Source organism: Chelonoidis abingdonii, chromosome 9 (assembly GCF_003597395.2).
Source record: "Chelonoidis abingdonii isolate Lonesome George chromosome 9, CheloAbing_2.0, whole genome shotgun sequence".
NCBI lineage: Eukaryota > Metazoa > Chordata > Testudines > Testudinidae > Chelonoidis > Chelonoidis abingdonii.
Genome location: NC_133777.1, coordinates 16429117 through 16439580, shown reverse-complemented (window position 1 = coordinate 16439580; position 10464 = coordinate 16429117). Strand labels below are relative to the sequence as shown.

Below are 10464 nucleotides of genomic sequence, written 5' to 3'. Positions count from 1 at the left end.
TAAATAATCCCAGTTCCCTCAGCCTCTCCTCAAAAAGTCATGTACTTCCAGTCCCTAATCATTTTTATTGCCCTCTGCAACAAGGTCTGGAGCTGACCTTGGTTGTGAAGACAAGCAAAAACATTGAATACATAGCTTTTTCCACATCTCTGTCACTAGGCTGCTCCAAGGGGCCCACTTTCCTTGACCACCTTCTTATTGCTAACATATCTGAAGAAACCCTTCTTGTTACTTTTAACATCCCTTGCTAGCTGCAACTCCACATGTGATTTGGCCTTCCTAATTTCACTCCTGCATGCCTGAGCAATATTTTTAGACTCCTCCCTGGTCATTTGTCAAATCTTCCACTTCTTGTTAAACACAAAAAAGAAGCTTACATCAGCAAGGATTTGGATTTCACTGTTAAGCCAAGCCATATCTGCCATATTTACTATTCTTTCTACACATTGGGATGGTTTGTTCCTGCAACCTCAGTAAGGATTAAGAACAGCCATACTGGGTCAGACCAAAGGTCCATCCAGCCCAGTATCCTGTCTGTCTGCTGACAGTTGGCAATGCCAGGTGCCCCAGAGGGAGTGAACCTAACAGCTAATGATCAAGTGATCGCTCTCCTGCCATCCATCTCCACCCTCTGACAAACAGAAGAAAGGGACACCATTCCTTACCCATCCTGGATAATAGCCATTAATAGACTTAACCTCCATGAATTTATCTAGTTCTCTTTTAAACCCTGTTATAGTTCTAGCCTCCACAACTTCCTCAGGCAAGGAGTTCCACACATTGCGCTGGGTGAAGAAGAACTTCATTTTGTTTTAAACCTGCTGCTCATTATTTCATTTGGTGGCCCTAGTTCTTATATTATGGGAACAAGTAAATAAATTTTCCTTATTCACTTTCTCCACACCATTCATGATTGTATATACCTCTATCATATTCCCCCCCACACACACCCAGTCTCCTCTTTTCCAAGGTGAAAAGTCTTAGTCTCTTTAATCTCCCCGCATATTGGCTCATTCCAAACCCCGAATCATTTTAGTTGCCCTTCTCTGAACCTTTTCAGATTTCTCTAAAATACAGCCAGCTCTCCTCGACTCCTTTCCCCCTCATGTTATTCTCTCAGGGGGATCCTGCCCATCAGTTCCCTGAGGAAGTTAGTCTGCTTTTCTGAAGTCCAGGGTCCGTATTCTGCTGCTCTCCTTTCTTCCTTGAACTTGACCACTCATGGTCACTGCCTCCCAGGTTCTCATCCACTTTTGATTCCTCTACTAATTCTTCCCTGTTGTGAGCAGCAGGTCAAGAGCTCTGCCCCTATGTGGTTCCTTCAGCACTTACACCAGGAAATTGTCCACTACACTTTCCAAAAGCTTCCTGGATTGTCTGTGCCCTGCCGTATTGCTCTCCCAGCAAATACTGGAGTGATTGAAGTCCCCCATGAAACCCAGGGCCTCTAATCTAGTAACTTCTGTTAGTTGCCTGAAGAAAGCCCGTCCACCTCATCCCCCTGGTCTGGTGGTCTATAGCAGACTCCCACCACCACATTACGCTTGTTGCTCACACTTCTAAACTTAATTGAGAGAGAGAGAGACAAGTTTTTCTGCAGTTTTATACTGGAGCTCTGAGCAGTCACACTGCTCTCTTACATACAGTGGAACTCCCACACCTTTTCTGCCCTGACTGTCCTTCCTGAACAGCTTATATCCATCCATGACACTACTCCAGGCATGTGAGTTATCCCATTAAGTCTCTGTTATTCCAATCACATCATAATTCCTTGACTGTGCCACAATTCAAGGATTTTGATAAGTTGGAGAGAGTTGTGCCAAAAAATGATTAAAGGTTTAGAAAACATGTCTTGTAGTGACAGACTCACAGAGCTCACTCTATGTAGCAAACAAAATATTAAGGGGTGACTTGATTTAAGTCTCTAAGTATCTAAACTGGGAACAAATATTTAATAATGGGCCTCCCACAATAAAACAATCCCCATTCAGTCAAAGAAAGATATAACACTATTCAGCAGCTAGAAGTTGAAGCATAGACCGGTTCAGACTGGAAATGAAGCATACAATTTGCAAAGTGAGAGCAATTAACCACTGGAACAATTTCCTAAGGGTCATGGTAGGTTCTGCACCATGTTAAATTTTTGAAATCAAGATTGGAGGTTTCTCTAAAAGATTTGCTCTAGAAATTATTTTGGTGAAGTTCTATGGTCTGTTATACAGGACGTCAGACTGGATGATCACAATGGTGCCTTCAGGTCTTGGAATCTATATTCACGTATCAGAAGAACAGCACTGGCTGTGAGAAAGCAGAGCTTAAGTCAGTCAGGATGAGGTGGGGAAAGAAACACAGAAGTAAGGAAGAATTTTTTTTAATTTTCAAACTTAAAACAGTTTTACAAACACTAGAGATCATAAAACAAAACTCAGAAGAGGCTCAACCATGTCCTTTTCATTAAATCAGGATCAAGCCAGCTGGTGTTATTTGGAGCAAATGCTTTTCCGTTAGTGACACCAATAGGTTTAAGCTGTAAGTGCATCATGGAACATCTAAGCCACACACGTGTACAAAAAGTGCACAGCAACAAATATTGGAAAACAAGCTATAGCTGTACTATATTAAAATGGGGATTTTTTTTAATCTGGGTTTCTAGTCTTTGTAAAAATGATACTGTAACTTATCAATGAGATGTACTCTTCAAATGTTATAGGAAGAGAAAAAATTCAGATGCTGTTTTCAAACTGAGGCAAAAACACTCATTTTGTAAAACTGAAACCAGAGAAAAAGTTTAACTTTTTCTATTAGATGTTGTGTAATAGAGAGAGCTGCTTTCACATGAAGAAGTTTAAAAACCAACTCAAACATAAGCACAGCTAATAAAAAAATAAAACCAATGAATGAGACTATTTAATAAAAACATCAAACTTAAATAAAGGCGTGCTTTTGAAATAAGTATCCTTAGAAATGGGTTCTTCTCAGATAGTTAATAGATAACCATATATGCTCCTGTCCACTATGTACATTGCTCTTCTCAAGAGACATACCACAGGGTGCTTTTGCCAAGATTACACACTGGCGTCTGTCTGTTCTAGAAAATTACAGGAATTTGAGGGAGAAGGGTGAGGGAGAGGTTTGCTCATAATACTGAGCTATTTTGATGGTGGCAATTCCTCTTCTCCCTCTCCCCCAACATATTTCAAAGACATGTTAATATGTTCTAAACTAGACTTTGCAGACATCTGAACAACACACAGAAAATCAGGTGCTTATGGCTCATTCTGTATTTAATAAGATGAGGTTTACATAGTATAGAAAGTCATGTCACCAAAACAAAATGGCGTTGTATTTTCAAATAAACCCCCTTTCAAGATCCTGTCCTTTTCCAGACCTCTTAATCCTGCCTCTGCCACTGGCTTCTCAGAATGTCTAGAGGCAAAAGGGGTTGAGTCAGCCCAGCACCCTATGGTAGTTATTGACATGTAGTAAGTGGGTGTAAAATGCTACCAGATCAGACTGGTAACAGTTTACATACACATTGCACAGATCTATGACCACACAAGATGGAAGGCATTGGAGAATCAGGCTGAAGAGTTAAGTGATAAATATCACCATTCTCTCTGACACTGCGTGCTGCAACATTGACTCCAATAGCAAAGACAGAATGGAGCATTACGGTTTTTGGTTTTTTTTAAAAATACTTGGATATTTTAAAAAGCAAAATTTAAAATAAAAAATTAAGCTCCCCTTTAAATGTCCATTTCAAAACTCTAAGCCAGTCTATTTTTACAGTGATCTTTAGTGTTCGTCTTCCCCTTCCATCACACTCTCTATGCCTGCTGACTGTCGCTCTCATTGGGCTTAGATTCCTCTTCACTCTGACCTTTGTCTTCTGGTTTCACTTCTTTAGAGTCCTCTTCTGCCAGTTTTATTTCTTTCAACTTCTCCTCCTGTGAAGCACTCAACAGGTTTTGCTGTACCAGCTCTTCCTTGTTGCTCTTCACCACCTCTTGTAGATTATATTTTCTGAACAAAACATAGTCTCTCACCACGCTCAAGCAGCAGACATTTTTTATTATTTCTACCACAATGGTGTACTGGGGGTTATTAAGATCCACTTTGTTTTCTGGATTTAGGCTGCCCACTATTCCTACAAAATAAAAGGAAACAGTCTTAGAATCAGTGGGGAAACTGGAGGAAATGTTTTTCATAGAAAAGAGTGTAAATGAGGTGTCACATTCATCAGTTGAGCCCTCACTTAAAGTGCAAGGACTTTTAATAAGATTCGTTCAAAAAAGAAAAAAAAATACTGCAAATCAGATAGAGGGGATAAACTTACGGCCAAACAATGAGAGAAACCTGCTCTTGTTGCAGCAACAAGCCAAAATAAGCACCAATTTCACAAGAAAACTGTTTCCAAAAATATTCTGAACACTCAGTTCTGGAAATAAAATCTCAGAGCACAAACTGCACCACAAAGCAGGGGAAAACAAGGCACCTTACTTTAGCTATGGCAACTGCAATCAAGAATTTTCAGTCACTGAATTGGTCAAAATAGCAGGACAGATTGAGACTCTTAGAAACACTCTCTCGAACCAAAGGGCTATTCTACAGCAACTATCAAGGAGAAAGCTGCCAAGTGAATTTAGAGTTATTTCATTAAGGCCACGTCTACACTACAAAACTAAGTTGACCTGATTTACGCTAGCATACAGCTGCCACCGTAATTACATCTCTTGTGCATGTCTACACTTCACTCCTTGTTTCGGTGGCACATGTCCTTACCAGGCGTGCTTGTATCAATTGTACTGACCTCCTGAAAGCCAGTAACAGTCAACACAAGCAAAGCAGTGTCTACACTGGCACTGCGTCCACCTACCTACATCAACCTTGACTCTGCCCACTGCTTACGGAGGTGCAGTTATTAAGTCAGTGTAGTACGGCAGTCACCTTAACGGGAGTGAAATTCAAGCGTAGGCATTTCCATAGTTAGGTAGACAAAACAGTCTTGCATTGACCTAACTGTAGTGCAGACCAGACCTAAGTCATAGTCTAGGGACACATCAACAAGCCATTTCCCAATGTAACGTTCAGTATTCAAAGGATTTTTAATACAATCCTGGAAGTTTGCAGGAATGGTATTGTCACAGTGAGTTATACCCAACAAAGCTGGAACACACACTCTTCTGGTTTATGATCTGTTAAGATGAAAACCTCTGATAGCAAAAAGGAGTGTTGTTCACGTCAGGTTACTTTCGCAGAGCTTAAGGAACAAAAATTGAAAGACTTTGCATAATTCAATATGCTTGAGTTTTCTATAACGCAACATTTATGTCTACTGAAAATTTTTTGCTTGAATACTTTGCTTACACAGGCAGTCTTAGGTAGCTTACACACTTGTCTACAATCATGCTAGGTCAGATAAGTACATACCTGCCAATTCTTTGATTACTTCTTCCCTACTCATGTGACTGTTATTACGAGCTTTGTAAACAATCTGAAAAGTACCCTTATTAGGGGCTTTAAACCAAGGCTCAAAGAAGATCTCTGAATACTTTTTCATATCTTCCACAAAAGCCTTGCAGGTTCCAGAAATGGGCAACATGCGCAGAATCACTCTTGTTTTCTTCTTTTTAGTAGTGTGCAAGTCCTTTAATATATGATGGACGAGGTTCTCAGGTTCTACAAGAGAAGACAACAGAGTAAGAGCAACAAATAGAAAGAATTTCCTTTTAAAAAAGCAATACAGCATCAAATCTTACTTGCTTACAAGTACAAAGAAACTGAATCATCAAATTCTAAAGCATCCTACTAAATTCTACAAGGTTCTTACAAAAGGGTAGGGCGTTTGTAAGCATGGAGAGAGTATTTCCACAATTCTGGCTTGTGAAGCACAAGAGAGAGTAGGTGCAACACTGGAGGTCTAATTCTGAGGTTTTTTACTCAGGCAACAGGAGTTTTGCCTGAGCAAGAACTGAAAGATCAGACCCTACTCATGTCTACTGGACTGTCAATACACTGGCTGTTCTTCCGCTTGTATTTGTTTTTTCACAACAAAGCTGAGGATCTGGGAACATCAGCCTTTTTGCATGCTTTCCGGGTTCAGCAAAATACCAAGCCCTTTTACATTTACAAGGGTCAGATTGGTTCTGCTGGGGCAAAATAACTACCTGGCTGTAGTCACTAGAGTGTTCAACAGGAAAGCAAAAGGAAAAGAGGAAGGTTGCATGAACATTCAGCATGCTTCACTTCTTTGGCAGTCACACCGTGACACAGTCTAACAAACTGCAAAGCAGCTTGTGTGTGTTGCATTGTGCAGCAGTTATTTCACTACACACCTACACCCAGCGTTCTAATAAAGACCACATTGTTAGCTCCACTCTCCACTGACTGAAATCTTCTCAGCTTCTGTTCAGTCGAAGTGCGAATCTGATCAACTTCTTTCTTTAAGGCAGCTTCAACATCATCTTCTTCCTCTTCACTTCCTGACAACCTGCCATCTTGATCTGTAAACTGTGGGAATAAGAGGATGCATCTTAAATGAGATGTTAGCAAAGGGTTAAGAAATTTCATCTAATGCTCAATAAATGAAAGTCACAACCACCACTATACCCCTGGCCTAAAAAACCCAGAATTCAAGCAGTGATACTGTAGACGGTTAATAAGGCATTTTAGGAGTAGGCACACTGTATTAAGACAAGCACCAGAAATTCTTGCAATGGGAATCATCATTTCATTCTGTCTCTGTGGTGATTTAATTTCAAAGCATGTTACATAAAATTTGTCTCTTACACCATTAGGTAACAAGTGGATGATCAATCATCTTTAAAAAAAACACCCAAAACTCATCACCAGTTTGGAAAGCAAACTTTTCAAGATTATTACCTATAGCAATTTATAAATGGGAACAGCGAGTAATAGGCAAACCTTAGGCCTGGTCTACACTAGGAAATTAGGTTGGTTTAACTACATCACTCAGGGGTGAAACTGACCTAACCCCCAGTGTAGACAGCACTAAGTCAATGGGAAAATTCTCCCATCAACCCACCTATCACCTCTCAGGGAGGTGGAGTACCTACACCAAAAGGAGAAGCTCTCCTGTTGGCATAGGTAGCATCTTCAGTGTAGACAAGCCCTTAATCTGTAGGCAAAAACTCAGAGCAATAAACAGGCCAGCTATGTTAACCAGAAGGAGTTATTAAACCAAGTGTGTATCCATCACTGAAAGAAGAACTTATACTGATTTGTAGAACGCTTTTAAAGAGAGCATTCTCCTGTAGCACTTTAACATCATCAAAATAATTAGATGGCCTGTTTAACGTTAATTCACTTCTTGCTCTAAAATATCCACAAACCAGAACATTAACATGCTGCCTTTTTTTGTTGCTTAACATTACTATTTTGGCCAAGAGGGACGACCAAATTATCTAGCACGGCCATTCCTGGGCATCCTTTAAGGGCGCCAGATCTCAGCAGTGGCCGAGATACCAGCAGCGCGCTGGAACCACAGCCAATCGCAGGCCTCTGCTGGTATGGGGTTCACATTGGTGCTGCCACAAATAAACTGCTTACAGGAGACTGTAAGCTCCTCGGGGCAGGGACTAGCTTTCTGGTGTGTGCTCAGGGCTCAGGAGGGGGGTCCCGAAGTACCATGCTAATAATCTGGCCCCCTGATAGGCAGCAGAGCCAGGCGGGCAGCACCCAGCCCCGCCACCCCCGGAGGGGCCCCTGCTGGCCGCACGCACCTTCTCGGGCCCGTAGAGTAGGTCCCCGTACTCGTTGAGCAGGCTGTAGGCCTCCCCCACGCACTTGCGCTCGTTCATGTTGCAGGTGATGAGGATGCCCTGCATGCCGAGCTCCAGCTGCCGCGGCCCGCCGCCGCCGCCGCCCCGGGGCCGCTTGGCCTGCTGCCCCGGCACGTACCGCGCCTTGTGCCGCCGCTTCATCGCCGCGGTCGTCTGCTCCGAGGCGGCCATGGACGCAGCTGAGCCACGAGTCCGTACCCCACGCGGGCGCCACAACCACGCGTTACCTCGCCGACTTGCGGCGCGAGGCGATGACGCCACAGCAGCGCGACGGAAAGGGGGCTCATCCCTGCAAGTCCCAAGGGCTTTCCGGGTCCTAAAGCCCGCCGCATACAATGGCTCTCCCGGGTCCTAAAGTCACCCCCGTGACAGCCGCGTGCCGCTTGTCCCCGTAGCACTGTGCTGCACGGTCCGGGAAGTGAGGCCGGGAGACGAGCCAGGCCCCGCGCTCTGCCGCGCCAGCCAGCTTCGGGAGAGGCGCGACCCAGGAGCTGCCTGTGCTACCGCCTTGGCTCTCGCGGGCCGGGCCCTGCGTGCGCGGGGCTGAGACGAAATCCCAGTTGTAGCCGATGCTCCGGTGTGTTGTAATGTTTGGCAAAGAACGGCCATTGGGGTAAAGAAAGAGTCGTGTAGTTAGCCACAGCCACACAGTGGTGAGCCAGAGCTGGCTGTGTTCGCACTAGCGTCTGTACCAGCCCTTGTTTATCTGTTGTACTAAAACTTTGCCCCCACCCAAGCAAAGCAGGTAGACAAGAGGGTCAGTTTGGTTTATCCTACAACTTTAGGTGACTTTGGGTCAGGGACTGTGTGTTTCATTATTATATACAGGGAAAATTGCCAACTCCCACATTCAGAAATTGTGTCAGGCCTCAAAAATCCTGATTTCCCCCCTCAAAATAATATTGAGGGGGGGAAGGGTGCAATGCTTCCCGGGGTACACAGGCTTGTGAAAAATCTCATCACCATCTGCCTTCAGTATGAAACAGTTTTGCCTCATATCTGCTGTACCTCAGCTCCCTGAAACCAACAGCCTCTGGCCACAGATAAACACTGACTTAACTTCCTGGTTTCTGCAGCCCTCATCTCTGTGATAAAGGCTATTGATAAACACACAGCGACCTCCAAGGATAGGTTGTGATAGTCACATAAACACCACTATACCGGAAACCTACTGACTGCTATACTTACCTACATGCCTCCAGCTTCCATCCAGACCACACCACACGATCCATTGTCTACAGCCAAGCTCTACGATGCAACCGCATTTGCTCCAATCCCTCAGACAGAGACAAATACCTACACGACCTCTATCAAGCGTTCTTAAAACTACAATACCCACCTGCTGAAGTGAAGAAACAGATTGACAGAGCCAGAAGAATACCCAGAAATCATCTACTCCAGGACAGGCCCAACAAAGAAAATAACAGAACGGTATGAATTGTCACCTTCAGCCCCCAACTAAAACCTCTCCAGTGCATCATCAAGGATCTACAATCTATCCTGAAGGACGATCCCTCACTTTCACAGATCTTTGGAGACAGGCCAGTCCTCACTTACAGACAGCCTCCCCAACCTGAAGCAGATACCAGCAACCATACACCACAGAACAAAAACACTCACCTAGGAACCTATCCTTGCAACAAAGCCCGTTGCCAACTCTGTCCACGTATCTATTCGGGCGACACCATCATAGGACATAATAATATCAGCCGCACCATCTGGGGCTCGTTCACTGGCACATCTACCAATGTGATATATGCCATCATGTGCCAGCAATGTCCCTCTGCCATGTACATTGGCCAAACCGGACAGTCCCTATGCAAAAGAATAAATGGACACAAATCAGACATCAAGAAATACAACATTCAAAAACCAGTCGGAGAACACTTCAGCCTCCCAGGTCACTCAATTACAGACCTAAAACTTGCAATTCTTCAACAAAAAAACTTAAAAAAAACAGACTCCAATGAGAAACTGCAGAGCTGGAATTAATTTGCAAACTGGACACCATTAAATTATGGCTGAATAAAGACTGGGAGTGGATGGGTCATTACACAAAGTAAAAGCTATTTCCCCATGCTAATTTTTCCCCTACTGTAACTCACGCCTTCTTGTCAACTGTTTGAAATGGGCCATCCTGATTATCACTACAAACGTTTTTTTCCTACCAGCTAGTGCATAAATTTCTCAGGAAACAGCAGGGCAGACAACTACAGGTTGTTGGTGGAAACCTTCTCACAGGCATACAACAAGCCCTTGTTCAACAGATGTCACCTAAGACACTTTTGAGCACTCTCATCAAGATTATTTTTCCAACCGAACGCGGAGCATGAGCGATCAAGCACGGCGCCAGTTTCACCAGAATTGCACAATGTTGAGAACGCTATCAGTGCAAATGGAGCCCATAAGTAGCTGCAGACTATTAGCTGGACGTGCAAGAGATTGCTCCTTTATGAATACCAAAGACATGCACAAGAACGCAAGTAGACACTGAATAGGAACTAAATATGTACATAATAGTTTATGCTTTGTTTCATAATAATTTATTATTATATAAACCCTTTTGCGGATTAAGTGTTACATAAACAGACAGGTGAAATATTAGTAAAGCAACCATAAACACATGAAAAGACGCTAGTTACAATTGATGATTAAAACTCTG

At 43.3% G+C, this 10464-nt stretch overlaps 1 protein-coding gene across 1 annotated transcript; it reads right to left on the bottom strand.

Moving 5' to 3' along the window:
• Nucleotides 1-2355: 2355 nt before the first annotated feature.
• Nucleotides 2356-8053, bottom strand: THUMPD1 (THUMP domain 1 NAT10 acetyltransferase adaptor). Its single transcript, XM_032802141.2, has 4 exons — nucleotides 7743-8053; nucleotides 6336-6510; nucleotides 5431-5679; nucleotides 2356-4147 (listed from the first exon to the last, which is right to left on the bottom strand). Exons 1-4 carry the CDS (start codon nucleotides 7971-7973, stop codon nucleotides 3828-3830), a joined length of 975 nt encoding a protein of 324 aa, XP_032658032.1. The 5' UTR covers nucleotides 7974-8053; the 3' UTR covers nucleotides 2356-3827.
• Between the last annotated feature and the right edge of the window lie 2411 nt (nucleotides 8054-10464).